This window comes from Hyaena hyaena, unplaced genomic scaffold, assembly GCF_003009895.1.
Source record: "Hyaena hyaena isolate Hyena2069 unplaced genomic scaffold, ASM300989v1 scaffold_780, whole genome shotgun sequence".
Classification (NCBI taxonomy): domain Eukaryota; kingdom Metazoa; phylum Chordata; class Mammalia; order Carnivora; family Hyaenidae; genus Hyaena; species Hyaena hyaena.
Window position 1 is genome coordinate 189,314 of NW_024081410.1, and position 18,434 is coordinate 207,747.

The 18,434-nt window shown below is 41.5% G+C and overlaps 1 protein-coding gene and 1 non-coding gene across 6 annotated transcripts in view; both read left to right on the forward strand.

The window, feature by feature from the left end:
* The first annotated feature begins 1,658 nt into the window (after positions 1 to 1,658).
* Positions 1,659 to 18,434, forward strand: part of USP48 (ubiquitin specific peptidase 48) — an 87,933-nt gene continuing 71,157 nt past the window's right edge. For 3 of the 5 annotated variants that reach the window (XM_039218743.1, XM_039218745.1, XM_039218746.1), the window contains exon 1: positions 1,662 to 1,994. In XM_039218743.1, the coding sequence (XP_039074674.1) occupies positions 1,861 to 1,994 (134 nt within the window). In that variant the 5' untranslated portion in view covers positions 1,662 to 1,860. Of the gene's footprint in view, positions 1,995 to 18,434 lie in introns of all 5 variants that reach the window. The other 2 variants (XM_039218748.1, XM_039218744.1) reach the window with 2 other exon arrangements.
* TRNAR-UCU lies at positions 14,373 to 14,454 on the forward strand. The gene has a single exon. It is a non-coding gene; the product is annotated as a tRNA-Arg (tRNA).

Here is an 18,434-nt window from a genome sequence, read left to right on the forward strand (position 1 = left end):
GGAGCCTGTTTCAGAGTCTGTGACTCCCTCTCTCTCTGACCCTCCCCTGTTCATGCTGTCTCTCTCTCTCTCCTAGAGATAAATAAAAAACATTAAAAAAAAAAAAAGCCAGTAAAAATCAAAATGGTTGCACCAACGCTTCAGCAAACCTGGAATTTGGATTTTGTCGGTGGCAAGTGGCCGAACCCCGTCAGTTTGGGAGCCCCATGGCTGTGCTTTTATACCCCACCCCTGTTACAACTACACTTCCCCGGTTTAGGCCTTCATTATCTCTGGCCTGTATTACTTCGGTAGTCTTCTAAGAGATTTCTCTACCTTTGACCTTGACTCAAACTGACAAAGCTATACAAAATGCAAATCTCCACTGTATCCCTCACCAGCTTTAAGCCTTTCGAGGAATCTCTGGGATAAAGGCAAAGTCTTGAGCTGCCTCTCAAGGCTTACCTCTAACCTCTCCCTGTCTCAGACTTTGTGTTCTCACACCTAGAAGTTTCTCCTTTGCCTTTGCTCCTTATGGTTCCCTTTGTTTGTAATGGTGCCTTTTTTCTATCCTGGCTAAGTTCGACTCATCTTTTAAGATGTGTTTAGGAATAGCCTCTTCTAGTAAGCTTTTTGCCAAGTACTACAAACCTTCCAAGGATGGGAAGGGGACCTCTGTGTTTCTACCGCTCTCCTCTACCCCACCAAAGGCCCGGACCCCGTCTTATCTTCGTCGTGCTTTCAGCAAATGTTTGTCTAATGACTAGCACACTTTAAGCATCAAGTCCAAGGTTACCCAGCTGGTAAACTGCTGAGTCAGAAATCAGCGCTTAGACCCCTGGAGGGCTCTCATTCAAATGTAAAGTCCTCAAAGCCTTCCCTCCAGCAGTGCCCTTTACAGTTTGCAAAACATTTTGATAAGGCTACTCTTCAGATCCAGGGGCAGGACTTGTAAAAAGGAAATATTTTTAAGCCCGGGAACTAGAGAAGAGCCTCAGGAAAGGACTAAGAAGTCGTCTACAAGAGAGAACAGCAGTCAAGAGGGTCAGCCAGCTGCCAGAAGACCCTCCCAGCCAGAGAAACCCCACCCGGGAACCCTCACCCCAAGCCCCCCTCCACCTCAAGGACTACAAATCCCAGCATGCCTCGCATCCAATAAGTGACAGAACGCTATGCGCGCCGGGACACGTAGTCCCGTTCTACTTCAGGAAAGGCCCAGAACGTCCGTGACGACAGGAGGGCTCGGGAAAGGAGTCGGAACCGGTCCAGGCTCAAGTTTAATCATCCTCTAGAGAGCCGACTGCCGTTTTTTGATGACCCGGTTTCAGGTCCTACCCTGGAGTTTAGCGGCCCTATGATGTGCGTTGAGTAGCTTCTCGCGTGATTCCATCAAGGTTAAGGGGAAGTGCCAGAGGCCAAGAATAGGCAGCCTTTTCCCTCGAGGCGCCAGCTTGTTAGGGTAGTGGTACGCAGGACGCTACCCTGGACAGGTGCTCAGACGCTGCTTCCCCAGCAGCGCCGGTGAGGACGTGGCAACACTACCTCGAAGAGGCAGCTTCCCTTTCTGGCTAGAGGCGCGGGGAGGCGCAAAGACTGCTGGGAACGCGCATGCGCCCACCGCGGCGGGGAGTATACCTCCAACGTCTGCGGGCGCGGGTGGTGTCGGGTGTCCGCGGCGGCGCTTTGCGGCCAGTCGTGCGGGTCGGGCGCGGGCTGGCGGGCGCGGCGGCAGTGGCGCGCACAGGTGATTGACTGGCCAGCTGGCTGAGGGATCGCCTGGTCCCCATTGCTGGCAGGTGGCGGAGCCCATTTGGGCGGCGGCAGCGGCAGCAGCAACAGCAGCGACGGCTCGGCTCGGGAGGCGCTCTTCGGGCCAAGGCCATGGCCCCGCGGCTGCAGCTGGAGAAGGCGGCCTGGCGCTGGGCGGAGACGGTGCGGCCCGAGGAGGTGTCGCAGGAGCATATCGAGACCGCCTACCGCATCTGGCTGGAGCCCTGCATCCGCGGCGTGTGCAGGTGAGGCCCGCGCACTGGGCCTTGCACCCCCGGCTCGAACTTTGGAAAACCGGGCCGGGGGCCGGGGGTCATATTGGGGGAAAGAACAGCAGCCAGCTGCGTGCATCTAGCAGGCGCGGAGAGGACCAAGGTGGAGGCTTCCTTCTTAACGCCGTCTGGGCGACCTGAGTAACGCAGCCTTCCCGGGCTTTGCATGGAGGTGATGCTGCTGTGAGCCCTTTAGGAAGGGTTCTGGGTGCTTATCTAGAAGATGGCGGTGGAAATGGTTGAAGGCAGGAGCTGAGAGCTTAGCAAACGTTGTTGGTTGTTGTATCTTGGTCACGGCTCGGCTCTTTCCATTGTAGAAAGGGAACTTCTTGGAAGTGAGTTTCATCGCAGTATATCTTTTATTACAGTTGACGTTAAGGCTTGGTCATCTTAGTATTAGTTTTGGATAGGGATGGTTTAGAAAAACGTACGGGTAGACTACGTCATCGGTACCTTCACCCCCAGCTGACCTACGCTCTTTCGTTAATCTGTTTTAGCTTCTTCCCCTCCCCTTTTTTGGGGGGTCTTTTCCACTGCACCGCTTTACCAAGTACGAAGTTTGAGCGGTGTGAGTTCTGTCCTTCACTTCTGTCTAGCCCTTGAATCTTGCCTTTCCTTTTAGTTCGAATGCTCAGGCATTGTTCCTGTCTCTTCTGTTTTTCCACCTTTTAACGCGGGAACTATAGTTTTTGTTCTGGAATGTTGTTGAATTGAGTTGGCCAAACCGGGCATGCTCAGTAGCTTTACTTCAGCAGGCATTTAGTAAAGGCTTTCTGGAGTTTTTAAGCGGCGGGACCGGAAGGAATGGAAGTCAAGGTCTCACTTTGGAATTTAGGTCTAGATTGAGAAGTGATTCAGGTTAGGGAGCTTCCATAAAGCTAATGAATAATTCCAAGTTCTGGGCGTCTGGTTTACAAGAAGGGCATGTCTGACTCCAACGGTAAGTACTGGATTGACAGTCTGTTATAATAGAAATTAAGCTTCAGTTTCCCAACATAATTAAGTTTCAGAGAAGCCAAAAAAAAAAAAAAAAAAACCCCACTCTTTTACTCTTAGAATTCTGATTTTAATGCAAGTAAGGGAGTAGAACTTGCCTGGGATTTTTATAAGAGGAATATCATAAGAGTTTTAAGTTGTGGGTCGCCTGGGTGGGTCAGTCGGTTAAGCATCCGACTTGGGCTTAGGGCATGATCTCACGGTTTGAGAGTTCGAGCCCCACACGGGACTCTGCTGACAGCTCCGAGCCTGGAGGCTGCTTCTGATTGTCTGCTTCTCTCTCTGCCCCTCCCCTACTCATTCGTTCTCTCTCTCTCTCTCTCTCTGTCTCAAAAGATAAATATTAAAAAAAAATTTTAAGTTGCAATCACAAGGTTTATATCCAAACAGGTGTTTTTTTTTTATTTTAAAGCAATGAGATATAATTCACATATTGTATGATTCACCTATTTAAAATGTACTATCCAGTGTTTTTTGTTTATGTTCACAGAGTTGTTCAGCAATCCCCACCATCAGATTTTAGAACATTTTGCACACACACTCCTCCCCTGTCCTTTAGCCGTTATATTGGCAGCTCAGTCCTCTGTATACCACCAACCAAGCTCCAAGTGGCCACGATCAACTTTTCTGCCTCTAAATTTGCCTATCTTGGACACTTCCTGTAAATAGAACCACAAAATATGCGGACTTTTGTGACTGACTCCATTCACTTAGTGTAATGTTTTCAGGGGTCATCACGTTGTACCGTGTGTCAGTATTTCATTTTAAGAAGTGTGCAAAAGACAAGAAAATGTATTCTTTTAAAGCATACAGGGGTGCCTGGGTAGCTCAGTCGATTAAGCGTTAGGCTCGCATCATGATCTCATGGTTTGTGATTTCAAGCCCTCTGCAGTTAAGCAAGAGCCCTCATCAGAATCTGTTTTTCCCTCTGTCTGCCCCTTCCCCCCACCCTCTCCCCGTATGTGCGCTCTCCGTGTTTTCCAAAAATAAGTAAACATTAAAAAAAAATAGTATACAATTAAGTGGTATAGAACACCTTTACAAGTTGTACAGCCATCGCCAGTGTCTAGTTCCTGAACCAAAGGGAGGCTTAACTGAAAGAGCCACCCAGGCGCTCCCCCCGCCGCCTTTTTTTTAATTTTTATTTTTTTTCAAGTAGGCTCTACTGTCAGTGTGGGGTTTGAACTCAAAACCCCTGAGAGTGAGAGTCAGGTCTCTACCTCCTGAGCCCCAGCCAGGTGCCCCCAGAGCTTTTTCTGTTACCTTAAAAAGAAGACTCTATATTCTTTAAACAGTCACTTCCCATTTCCCCTTCATGCCACCCCCTGGCAACCACTGAACTTTCTCTCTTTATAGGTGTCTCTATTCTAGATATTCCATATAAATGGAATCATACTGTGTGTGGCCGTTTTGTGTGTGGTTTTCAGGTAGCATAATGTTTTCCAGGTCTTCCATGTTGTAGCATGTGCTACTAAGTTATTCCTTTTTGTGGCTGAATAATATTCCTTTGTTTAGATATATCATATTTATTCATCAGTTGATGACCTTAAAAGATTTCCCTCCCAACTTTATTGACAAATAATTAACAAATAGAATTAACCTGTGTTTTAAAGTTTACAACGTGATGATTTGATAAACATGGTGGAATGATTACCAAGATCAAGGTAGTTAACACGTCCATCACTTAACTTGAGTTAAGTTGAGGAACATTTTTGTTACATCGGCTTTGTGGCTGTTCTGAGTAGTGCTTCTGTGAACATTTGGGTACAAGTTTTTGTTAGAATACATGTTTTCAGTTCTCTTGTGTGTATACCTAGGAGTGAAATTGCTGGGTCATGTATTATGTTTAACTCACTGATGAACCGCCAAAATTTTTCACAGCTTCTGTGCCATTCATTTTACATTCCCACCGGGAATGGGGGGGGGGGGGTTCAATTTCTCTCCATCCTTGCCAACACTTGATATTTTCTGTTTGTTTTTATGCCATCCTAGTGTGTTTGAAGTGGCTTCTCGTACTTTTGGTTTGCATTTTTGTAATGACTAATGAATCGAACATCTTTTTTCTATGTTGGCCATTTTCTTTTTTTTTTTTTTTGCCAAATAATATTCCATTTATGTGTGTACTACCATGTTTATATATCTGTTCATCAGTTGATGGACATGTGGGTTGTTTCTACTTTTTGACTACTACCAAGACCGATTGTGTAGAGGTTTTTGTGCAGTTGGTATTCTTTTATCTTGGGTATATTTGTAGGAGTGGAATTGCTGGGTCATAAAACTGTTTAACATTTTGAGGAACTGACAAATTATTTTCCAGGGTGGCTGTGCTATTTTACATACTCCTGGTTTAGATGAAGACTTTTTTTTTTTTTTTTTACAGCCATCCTAGTGTGTGTAGATGGTATCATCGTTGTGGTTTTGATTTACATTTCCCTGATGACTAAGGTTGAGCCTCTTTCATGTGCTTCTTGGCCAGTCCTATGTCTTTGGAGAAACGTCTATTCAAGTCCTTTGCGCATTTTAAAATTGGGTTGTGTGGGTTTTTTTTTTTTTTTATTAAGTTGTAGGAGTTCTTCATTGGATACACATCCCTTACATTTGCAAAAATTTTCTCTCATTTCTGTGGGTTTTCACATTTTTGATGGCATTATTTGTAGCACAAAAGCAATTTTGATGTAGTCCAGATCTTCCTTCCTTCCTTCCTGCTTGTGCTTTTGAGACCATGTCTAATCTGAGGCCTAAGCAATTTTTATATAAATGTCAAGTTTCTTTGCTGCTCAGTTTCTCCTTTTTTTCCCTTTTTAAAGCTTATTAATTTTGAGAGTGATCATGAGCTGGGGAGAGGCAGAGAAAGAGGGAGAGAAAATCCCTAGTAGGCTCTGCACCTCAGCACAAGGCCTGACATGGGGCTCGAACCCACAAACTGCAAGACGATGACCTGAGCTGAAATCAAGAGCACAACACTGAGCCACCCGGGTGCCCCCATCTTCTTTTGTTTAAGCATTTCTTCTGACTCTTAGCAAGAAGAGATTAAAGGATTAAACTAATGGTATCAATATCCTTTTTTTAAATGTTTGTTTATTTTGAGAGAAAACAAACAAGCAGGGAAAGGGCAGAGTGAGAAGGAGAATCACAGGCAAACTCCACCCTGTTAACAACCCTGAAATCCCAGCCTGAGCCAAAATAAAGAGTGGGTCACCCAAGTGCCCCATCAATATGCTTTTTTTTTTTTTTTTTTTTTAAATACCTTATGTACATGATTGTTAGGAGATTCCAGAGCTGAAGCGGTGTTTAGGTCTATTCAAAGACTAGGTAAATCAAGACTTTTATTTATATTTCTGAAACCACTTAGTACAATCATAGATGAAAGTAATCTGTAATAATCCTATATCCACACAATTCTGAAAATATTGTGTCTTAATTTTTAAGAGCAGAGGTTTTGTAACAATGAGGGTGATGGTTAAGCAAGTTCCTTGCAGTTAATTGGTTGGGTGGGAGCTGTGCATTTTTCATTTTGTTCCATAATGCTTAATTGCCCATCAGAATGACTGTCCCACTTTATAGTCCTGTGTAAGAATGTCTTGTTTCCTCACACCATCACCGACACAATGTTAATCACACTTTTTGATCTGTTTTGTGTGGTGTGTGTGTGTGTGTGTGAGACAGTTAAAATTTTGATAGGAATTTTTAGTCTGGACTAATTTATACCCCTAGCTGTGTATATAGGAGCACAGTGTATACTTTGTTCTCCTGAGAGAAACAGTACTGATGACTGTTATAAAATTAAAGCATTCTAGAAAGTCAGTGTCATGCAGGTTTCAGAAACATTTCAATGACTTCTCATAGCTCTAGTCCAAAAACAAAGGTTTTTATTTTCAGTAATCTCTGTGCCCAACATGGGGCTCAAACTCCTAACTCCAAGAGAAAGAGTTGCATGTTCCTCCAGCCAGGCAGCCTGGTGCCCCTGTGTGTTTTGGTTTAAATAGGTGTTTGTGTCCTTGTCTATTCTAGTTCATTGTCGTGCATCTTTCTGCTGTCTAGCACTTGAACACCCCGAGAACACTTAGACCTTACCCAATTTTTGTGTGAAAGTTCAGCTCCTCCTTACTCTCCAGCTCATAGCTGCCCACCTTTAACGTTGTATTCATATTCCCTTCTTTCTGCGTGTCTTTTAAATATGATATATATTTTAAATATGATAAATACTTATTATCTGTTATGTGCCTTGCTGGGGGAAATACTCTTTCTTTTATTCAACAGATGTTTTTGTTATCTACCATGTGGACTTGGTGTAGTAGTCTAGAGTGGCTCTGGGATAAAGCCCCGAAGGTGAAGTTCCTTTCTTCATGTGCTATATAATTTATAAGTTTTTAAAGTTTTTTAAATTTTTAATTAGCATAGTTAGTTAGCATATAGTGCAACAATGATTTCAGGAATAGATTCCAGTGATTCATCTCCTGTGTAAAACACCCAGTGCTCATCCCACCAAGTGTCTTCCTTAACGCCCCTTGCTTACTTAGCCCCTCGCCCTCCTACAAGCCCTCCAGCAACGCTCTGTTCTCTATATTTAAGATCTCTTAGGTTTTGTCTCCCTGTTTTTATATTATTTTTGCTTTCTTTCCCTTATGTTCATCTGTTTTGTATTTTAAATTCCACATATGAGTGAAATCATATATTTGTCTCTTTCTGACTAATTTCGCTTAGCATAATACCCTCTAGTTGTATCCAGGTAGTTGAAAATGGCAAGATTTCATTCTTTTTGATAGCCGAGTAGTGTGTGTGTGTGTGTGTGTGTGTGTGTATGTATTTATACACACTACATATATACCACATCCCCTTTATCCATTTATCTGTCAGTGGACATTTGGGCTCTTTTCATACTTTGGCTGTTGTTGATAGTGCTTCTATAAACATTGGGAATTTTAAGCTTCTATTTATTTTTGAGAGAAAGAGACCATGCTAGTGGGGAAGGGCACAGAGAGGGAGAGAGAATCTCAAGCAGGCTCCTCACTGCCTGCACAGAGCCCTGATGTGGGTGGGGCTTGAACTCAGGAACAGTGAGATCATGAGAGATCCTGACCTGAGCCGAAATCAAGACACTTCCCCTATTGGGCCACCCAGGCACCCTCATGTGTCATATATTTTACAGGTATGACAGAATGTAATCAGACAGCATGATTGTTATTTTAGAAAAAAAAAAAAAAAGGCGCAGCATCTGGGTGGTTCAGTTGGTTAAGCATCCAAGTCTTGACTTCTGATAAGGTCAAGATCTCCAGGTCTTGTGATCCAGCCCTGCGTCCTCCTCCGTGCTGGGTGTTGGGCATGGAACATGCTTAAGAGTCTCTCCCTTGCTCTGCTTCTCTCCCTCCCCCCCAACTCTTTCTAAAATCAAAAATCAAAAATTTTTAAAAAGAGAAGGAATGTCACACTGCATACATTTTGCCAGTTGTTTTTATTTGATAATATGCCTTTTTCCATATCAGTGCATCTAGAAAATTTACCTTCTTTTTAATAGCTATGTGTTATTGTGTAGAGGTGGATGTGTTAGAATTTAACCATTTGCCTGCTGATGGACCTTTGGGTTTCTGGGTTTTGTTGCTGCTTGGACCCTGCTTCTGTGAACATTCCTCTATGTGTATCTGGGTTGAGTGAGCATTTTCACTTAGGTTGCAAGTTGAGAAACTGCTGAGGTAAAGGGCATGATGACCATTTAAAATTTTAATAGGTGGTAAAAGTTGATACTATTTAATACTGCATCCTATATTCACCCTGTTTCCCGCCCCAGGCACTCTTAATTTCAAACAGCAACGTCATTAGAGTGAAAAATAGCCTTAGTTTCATACCCCTCCCCCCCCCATTTTTTGCTAGTGGTGTTGGGCATCTTGTTATAAATGCTGGCCATTTGTATCCTGTGTGTGTGCGCGCGCGCACGCGCAGCATTGTTCATTTCCTTACTGATTTTCAAGAGCTTTTTTGGTATTTCTGCTGAAGATATTTTGCCACCCAATTTTTTTTGACTTTGTGGGTTTTGTTTCCCTTTTGGTACATTAAAACTCGTAATATTTTTATGTAGTCATATGTATCAATGCTTATTTTTATGGCTTCTGGATTTCCCAGTTCCAAGATTATAGAAATATTCGCCCATGTTTTGTTTGAGTACTGATGGTTTCATTTTATGTATTCAATCTGTGTCCTTTTCAGTTTAATCTGATTGAGGGAGTGAGATTAGGATTCATCTTTATTTTACTTTTTACCAAATGGCTACTCAATTTTTTAAACCATTCGTTGAATAATCTAGTCTTTTCCTTCACTAGTTAAAAAGGCCACTTTTATCATATTACAGACTATTACGGATACTTGGGTTTATTTCTCATCCCTGGTCTAGTGATTTGACTCAATGTATTTCTCTTATGATCACAGTTCTAATTACTTGGTAACGATTAAAAAATATGAGGTGAATCCTTAATTCTTAGAATTTTTCTAGTGTTCTTATTTAATTAAAACTTATTTTTCTACATACAGAAAAATACACAAATCATAAAAATTACAAAGGATGAATGATCACAAAGGGAACATATCTATGTATCTACCACCAATATTAAAATGTTACTAGCATTCCAGATCACACCCATATTTCATTTACTGCCTCTTACTGGTCATTATCCTCCTCCTGCCCTTAAAAGTAACCAATCATTGCCCTTTCTTTGGACACCACAGATTGTTTTGCCTATTTTGAACTTTGTATATAATTAATTATACATTGTAGTTCTTTTTGTGTCTGGCTTCTTTTGTTAAGCATTGTGTGATTTGTCCACATTGTGAGTGATGGTAGTGTGTTCATTTTTAATGTGCAGTTTTCACTGTGTTACAATATACTTTATACTTTCTGCTGCTAATGGTCATTTGAAATTTTTCCAGTATTTGGCTGTTACGAGCAAAGCTGCAGTGAACACTTTTGTATGTATCTTTTGTTGCCATTCATACACTTTTTTTTTCATATGTTTGTACACACATGTGGTTTTTTTTGTTTTTTTTTTTTTGAGAGAGTGTGAGTATGGGAGGTACAGAAAGAGGGGGCAGAGGATTCAAAGCGGGCTCCTCTCTGACAGCAGTGAGTTCCATGTAAGGCTCAAACCCATGAACTGCAAGGTCATGACCTGAGGTGAAGTCGTATCCTCAGTCCACTGAACCACCCAGGTGCCCCTATATAAATATACATTTTTGATAAAAGGACTTGCTGGGTCATAAAAGTTTATTTAGCTTATTAGATGATGCCAGACAGTTTTCCAAAATGATCATACCACATTCTACTCTCATGAGTGCTACGTATCATACATAGCATTTGCTATATATCCTCACCATAATCATTTTAATTTTAGCTGTTATAATGGATGTGTCATGTCATCACACTGTGGTTTTATTTTTTAGATTGATTGAGAGAGGGAGCAAGTGAGCGAGGGAAAGAAAGAGAGAGAGAGAGAGAGGGAGAGGGAGGGAGAGAGGTAGGGCTTGTGTTTTACCTGAGGTGGGACACAGACTCACCCTAAGTGAGGCTCGAGCTCACCCGATGTGGGACTCGAACTCATGAACCATGAGATCATGGCCTGAGCTAAAGTTGGATGCTTAACCGACTGAGCCACCCCCATGGACCCTTATTTTATTTTTTTAAACTTTGTTTATTTTTGGGGTGCCTGAGTGGCTCAGTTGGTTAAGCATCCAATTTCAGCTCTGGTCATAATCTCTTGGTCTGTGAGTTCGAGCCCTACATTGGGTTCTATGCTGACAGCTTAGAGCCTGGAGCCTGCTTCGGATTCTGTGTCTCCCTCTCTTCTCTGCCCCTCCCCTGCTCATGCTTTGTCTCTCTCTCTCTCTCTCTCTCTCTCTCTTTCAAGAATAAATATTTAAAAAAAAATTTTTTTAATGTTTATTTTGTGAGAGGGAGAGAGTTGGCAAGACTGACCGGCTAAGCCACCCAGGCGCCCTAAAGATTCTATTTTTAGATAATCTTTACCCCCAACTTGGGGCTCAAATTTACAACTCTGAAATGGAGTTGCATAGCCTTTTGACTGAGCCAGTCAGGCACCCCAGGCCACATTTTTCTATTTGGTTATTGTGTTGATCTGTAGTTCTTTATTTTGGATAAAATAAAGCTTTGATGGGGTGTCTGGCTGGCTCAGAGGAGCATTGACTCTTGATCTCAGGGTCCAGAGTTCGAGTCCCGTGTTGGGTGTAGAAATTGCTTAAACTTTAAAAGAAACCTTGTTGAATATATAGCAAAAATCTTCTACTCTTGCCTTTTTACTCTTTATTAAAAAATCTCATCTTTTTTTTTTTTAATGTTTATTTTTGAGGGCAAGCAAGCATGAGCTGGGGAGGAGCAGAGAGAGAGGGAGACAGAATCCAGAGCAGGCTCCCTGCCTTTGACAGTGCAAAGCCCAACGTGAGGCTTGAACCCAAGAACCCTGAGATATGACTTGAGCTGACATTGGATGCTCAATCGACTGAGCCACCCAGGTGCCCCTACTTTTTTTTTTTTTAATTTAAAGATTTTATTTTTATGCAATCTCTGTACCCAATCTGGGGCTTGAACTTACAACCCTGAGATCAAGAGTCACACGCTCTACTGACTGACCCACCATGGTGCCGCTACTTTTTTTTGTTTTTACTGTCAATAGCATTTTTTTTTTAATGAACAGAAGTACTAATTTCAGTATAGTCCAGGTTATCAGTATTTTCTTAATGGGTGTTACCTTTTTGTGTGTATCTTGTTTAAGAACTCTTTACCTTCCCACAGGTCTTAAAGGTATTATCCTTACTATCCTCTACAAGCTCTATATATATTATCTTTCAAGATGAGTTCTAGGTCCACATGGCACTGATAACTTATTTCTGTGATTTGGGAAGTAAGGGCCTGGAAGAATTTAAGGGTTTCCTGTTTTTGTAACCTTAGCACTGTAGAAGAGGATTGAATGACTGCTAGTGGTAAATATCTTTGATAGAAAAAGGGTTCTGAGAGAAAGAGGGAGAGAGAGAGAGGGAGAGGGAGAGAGAGGACATACGTACGGGAAAAAATTAAAATTAACCAGGCTTTCTTTTACAAATCCTCTGTACCTCATGTCTTTCTCTTGGCTTCCAAGGTAATGATGTAATTATTAAGAAAAAGTTAATCTTATATTTGGGACGGTCTTAAAAAGGAATGAATAAAAGAAAAAACTATTTGATCTAAAATTATTTTGTTTTCTGTGTAATATTTAAAAAAAAACCTTTTAATCTTGTTTAATAAAACTAATTGAAATTTAGATTCCAAGATGGCAGAAGATGCTTTTCTTGTGGCTCTATTATATATTCACTGAGGTGCACTCCAGTTTGAATCCCGATGAGCTAAAATATAATATAGTGACATTAGACTTCTAAGGAGTCTGAGCTCACTGCTGACTTGATGATGTCATAAAAAAAAAAGCGCCACTCCTCAAAGAACAGGTTGTAATATTTTCATATAATTCCTCCTGATTTTTTTACATGCACATAAAAACAATACCTTCATTTGTATGTGCATTTTGAAAAGGCATTTTTGTTTTGTTTTTTAATTTTGTTTAATGTTTTTTTATTTCTGAGAGAGAGAGACAGTTTCAGCAAGGGAGGGTCAGAGAGAGAGGGAGATACAGAATCTGAAGACAGGCTCCAGGCTCTGAGCTAGCTGTCAGCCCAGAGCCCAGCACGGGGCTTGAACTCAAGAACTGTGAGATCACGACCTGAGGTGAAGTCAGATGCTTAACCAACTGAGCCACCCAGATGCCCCGAAAAGGTTTTTTTTCTTTTTTAATTTTTTTTTAATGTTTTATTTATTTCTAGGAGAGAGAGAGAGAGACAGCGTGAGCAGGGGAGGGTCAGAGAGAGAGGGAATCACAGACTCCGAAATAGGCTCCAGGCTCTGAGCTGGCAGTCAGCACAGAGCCCGACGCGGGGCTCGAACCCATGAACCGCGAGATCATGACCTAAGCGAAAGTCGGACGCTTAACCGACTAAGCCACCCAGGTGCCCCTCGAAAAGGTATTTTTAAAGTTAGTACTTAAGAATGTGTCCCCTGGACATTACAGAGTTTATAAAAGTAGTAATTTTTGATCACTGCATCATATCACATTTTACATGCCCCCAAAGTATTGAACTATTTTCCTGTTGGTATTTGTCTGCCTGTCTGCCTTTTTCTGCCCTGCCCCCGCCCCCCCCCCGCTTCTTTTGTTAAATTTTTTTTTGTTAAGCTCTTTTTTTTTATAGTTTATTTATTTTTGAGACAGAGACAGAGGATGAGTGGGGGAGGGGCAGAGAGAGAGGGAGACACAGAATCTGAAGCAGGCTCCAGCCTCTGAGCTGTCAGCACAGAGCCTGATGCAGGGCTTGAACCCACGAACTGCGAGATCATGACCTGAGCTGAAGTCGGACACTTAACCAACTGAGCCACCCAGGCGTCCCTTGTTAAGCTGTTTCTGAGCATCCTTATAAATAAATATTATCTACCTTTTTGATTGTTTTCTTAGAAAAAAATTGTAAACATTATATGAACATTCTTAAGGCTTTTGATATACATTATTATTGTGACATTTGCTCCCACCAGCCATACAGTCCGCGAAATCCCTGTCTGTGTCCTTGACATCACTGAGTATGAAATTTCAAAAACTTTTGCCAATTTTATAAGTGAATGATGGTATCTTTTGGTTATCGGTGAAGTTGGAAGGTATTTTTTTTTTTCCAGGCATGAAGCCATTATTTCCCAAATTGTATAAAGCTTGAGAAATGTTTCAAATCCTCCTCCTCGGAGAACTGAGTCCCACTGTTGGAGGTAAAAAGAAAAAAAAAATTCCAAGTTGTAATGATTAAATAAGCCTATCCACACAGGGAAAGACTTTTGGTTTGTGAGTTAGCACCTCACTCCTCCCTCCCAACATTCTTCCTTTAATACCAATTTGGTGGATATCCTATTAGAAAGTAGATTCACGGTATTTCCCAGTAGGCTCACCTTTAAAATCCTTTTTGCTTGGCTAATCCCTTTCTCTAATAGAAGTTTGAATTTCAGGCCAAGTGATTTAATATGCTAATTACAAGAGTGTGGGGTATATTGATCATTTTTATGAGTGGGAGTTTATGAATCCAGATTTAATGGGGCATAACTTTTGAGGTTTGGAAAAAGGAAGATATTTCACTTTTGCTAGGTGGCAGAGCCTCAAAGGTTAGTTGGATTCTTAAGCTTAAAAAGATACTTAACATTTTAAAAAACATCCATTAAACTAAAGGATTGACAACACTTTAGGTTGCCTTCCTTCCATCCATGATATTTAACATAAGTTTAGTGTATGGGGCACCTGGGTGGCTCAGTTGGTTAAGCATCTGACTTCTGCTCAGGTGATCTCACGGTTCGTGGGTTCGAGCCCCACGTCGGGCTCTGTGCCGACAGCTAGCTCAGAGCCTGGAGCCTGTCTTCAGATTCTGTGTCTCCCTCTCTCTGACCCTCCCCTGTTCATGCTGTCTCTGTCTCTGTCTCTCTCTCTCTCAAAAATAAAACATTGAAAAAAATTTTTTAAAAAGATTAACATAAGTTTGGTGTTTAATCTTACTTTGTCAGCTGCTTCTCATACTTTTGCATAAAACTTCTCTTTGTACAAAAATGCTAGGAGAAAGGAAGGGGGCATAGGTGTTAAGGGACCTGTTCATGGCTGTTTTGTTTTTATTTCTGATTATATCTTTCATATCTACGACCTGAGACCTTGATATAATGAAGTCATGAAGAAAAATACTAAAATTTTCAATGAATAGAATGTAGAGTTCAGATTATTTTGTTTCTCCTTTATGTTCACTTCTTCAGGAAAATAGGTGCTTTAGTAACTTAAACAAATTTCCTTTTCGAGGCACCTGGGTGGCTTAGTCGGTTAAGTGTCCGACTTTCGCTTAGGTCATGATCTCGCGGTTCGTGGGTTCGAGCCCTGCGTCCCGCGTCAGGCTCTGTGCTGACTGCCAGCCCAGAGTCTGTTTCAGAGTCTGTGACTCCCTCTCTCTCTGACCCTCCCCTGCTCACACTCTCTCTCTCTCTCTCTCTCTCTCCTAGAAATAAATAAAACATTAAAAAAAAACAAATCTCCTTTTCAATAAAAAATTTAAATAGTTAAGGGTGAATAGTTGATAGTTATGCATTTTAAATAGGGATATGATTTTTGTTTTTATTTGTATATGTGTGTGTATGTGTATATATATATACACACACAAAAAAATTATTTTTTAAAAGTATATGCATTGAGAATGTGTATTGCCACTGCTCTTCCCATCCCTATCACATCCTCTGTAAAAACAACTTCTATTTTTTATTCTTTAAAAAAATTTTTTTTGAATGTTACTTGTTTTTGAGAGAGAGCAAGTGAGCGAGCGCCAGCTGGGGAGGGGCAGAGAGAGAAGGAGACCTAGAATTTGAAACAGGCTCTAGGCTCTGAGCTGTCAGCACAGAGCCCAACGTAGGGCTCAGACCTACCTACAAGGTGTGAGATCATGACCTGAGCTGAAGTCAGATGCTTAACCAACTGAGCCTCCAGGTGCCCCTTTTCTTTCTTTTTTTTTTTAACTTTTTAAAAATGTTTTTTATTTATTTCTGAGAGAGAGAGAGACTGCATGAACAGGGGAGGGTCAGAGAGAGAGGGAGACACAGAATCTGAAGACAGGCTCCAGGATCTGAGCTAGCTGTCAGCACAGAGCTGGACGCAGGGCTCGAACCCAGGAACCGTAAGATCATGACCTGAGCTGAAGTTGGACGCTTAACCGACTGAACCACCCGGTGCCCCTTTTTTGTTTTGTTTTTAATTTTTAGGGTAATGGGTTTTTTTCTCCCAGCAGTTATTATTTATTTACTGTAATTTCTGTGCTCAAAGTAGGGGTTGAACTCATGACCCCAAGATCAAGAGTCAACATGCTAATAATCCAGTGACCAGTCTGGTGCCCATTTTTCTTTCTTTCTTTTTTTTTTAAGTTTTGTTTTAAATTCCATTTAGTGTAATATTAGTTTCAGGTGTATAATATAGTGAAGCAAGTGTACTCCTTAATCGCTGTCACCTATGGGTTGAATAGGTTCATAATGTTTATAGTTTACTTTAGAGTTTGCATTTTGTGGGTTTGGACAAATGTATAATGACATCCACCATTATAGTATCATATGGAGTGATTTATATTTCATTGTTTGGATATACCACGTATGGTTTATCCATTCTTTATCCCCTACTTATCTTTTATCACCTATTTATTACCTACTTTAGGACTTCTTAGTTGCTTCCAGGTTTTGGGAATTAAGTGCATAGCTACTTCATAAACATTTGTGTGCAGGCTTTTGTGTGGACGTGTTTTCATCTCCTTTGGTTACATGCCTAGGAGCCCAATGAGCATGACTGTTGTATGGTATAAGAGTATGTTTGGGGCACCTGGGTGGCTTAGTCGGTTAAGCGTCCGACTTTCGCTTAGGTCATGATCTCGCGGTTCGTGGGTTTGAGCCTCGCGTCGGGCTCTGTGCTGACAGCCAGCTCAGTGCCTGGAGCCTGTTTCGGAGTCTGTCACTCCCTCTCTCTCTGACCCTCCCCTGCTCACGCTGTCTCTCTCTCTCTTCTAGAAATAAATAAAACATTAAAAAAGAAAAAAGAGTATGTTTAAGTTTGTAAAACAAAACAAAAACCAGACTGTCTTCCAAAGTGGTTGTACCATTTTGAATTCCCACCAGTGAGGACCCTTGCTATTGCTCCACAGCATCACCGGCATTTGGTATTATCAGAGTTCTGGGTTTTGGTTATTCTAATAAGTGTGCAGAGGTATTTCACTGTGCTTTTAATTTGCATTTCCCTGATGACATATGATGTGGAGCATCTTTTCATATGTTCATATCTTTGGTGATGGTCTGTTAAGGTCTTTGACCCATTTTAAAAAAATGAGGTGGAGGGGCGTCTGGGTGGCTTAGTCGGTTAAGCGTCCGACTTTCGCTTAGGTCATGATCTCGCGGTTCGTGGGTTCGAGCCCCGCGTCGGGCTCTGTGCTGACTGCCAGCTCGGAGCCTGGAGCCTGTTTCAGAGTCTGTGACTCCCTCTCTCTCTGACCCTCCCCTGTTCACGCTGTCTCTCTCTCCTAGAAAAAAAAAAAAAAAAACTATAACAAAAAAATTAAAAAAATAAAAAATAAAAAAATGAGGTGGGGCGCCCGGGTGGCTCAGTCGGTTAAGCATGGCTCAGGCCATGATCTCATGGTTCATGGGTTCAAGCCCCGCATCGGGCTCTGTGCTGATATCTCAGATCCTGGAGCCTGCAGCCTGCTTCAGATTCTGTGTCTCCCTCTCTCTTTGCCCCTCCCCCTCTCATGTTCTGTCTCTTCTCTCAAAAATAAATAAACATTTTTAAAAATTTTTTAAAAATTTAAGAATGGGTTGGTTTTTCTTGTTTTTGAGTTTAAAAGTTCTCTGAAGGAGTGCCTGAGTGTCTCAGTCTGTTAAGCCTCTGACTTCAGGTCATGATCTTGCGGTTCATGGGTTCGGGCGCTTGGGATTCTGTCTCTCCTTTCTCTCTCTCTCTCAATAAATAAACTGGGGGAAAAAAGAGTTCTTTATATATTTTATTTTTTAAAGTTTTTATTTTCAGAGAGAAAGCACAAGTTGGGAGGGTCAGAGAGCGAGGAGAAAGTGAGGACCCCAGTGAGGCTCTGAGCTGCCAGTGCTGAGCCCAGTACAGAGTTTGAACTCACAAACCCATGAGATCATGACCTGAGCCAAAGTCAGACGCTAAACTGACTGAGACATCCAGGCGCCCCTCTTTTTATATTTTAAAAGACAGCCCTTTATCAAATGTCTTCTGCAAATATTTTTCTCCCAGTCTGAGGCTTGTCTTTTTATTCTCTTTGCAGTGTCTTTCATAGCAGAAATTTTAATTTTAGTGAAGTCAGTTTATTAATTCTTTTTTTTTACTTTATTTTATTTTATTTATTTATTTTCTTACAAATAGTTTATTGTCAAGTTGGTAAGCTTATCAATTCTTATCTTCATGGATTGTGGAGTGTTGTATCTAAAAAGTCCTCACCAAACCCAAGGTCATCTAGATTTTTCTCCTTAGTTATCTCCGAGGAGTTTTATTGTTCTGTGTTGTCTCATATTTAGGTCTGTGATCCATTTTGAGTTAATTTTTGGGAAGGGAGTTCACTAATTTTTTATATGCAATCACTACCGCAGTCAATATAGAGAACATTTCCATCATCCCAGAAAGTTCCTTCATACCGTCTTCCACTTAGTTCCTATCTCCCTATAGGTAACCACTATTCTGATTTCTTTCTACATAGATTAGCTTTCTCTATTCTTGAACTTTATGTTGGACTGTTAACAGCTCCATTACTTTTTTGTGCCTGGATTCTTTTGCT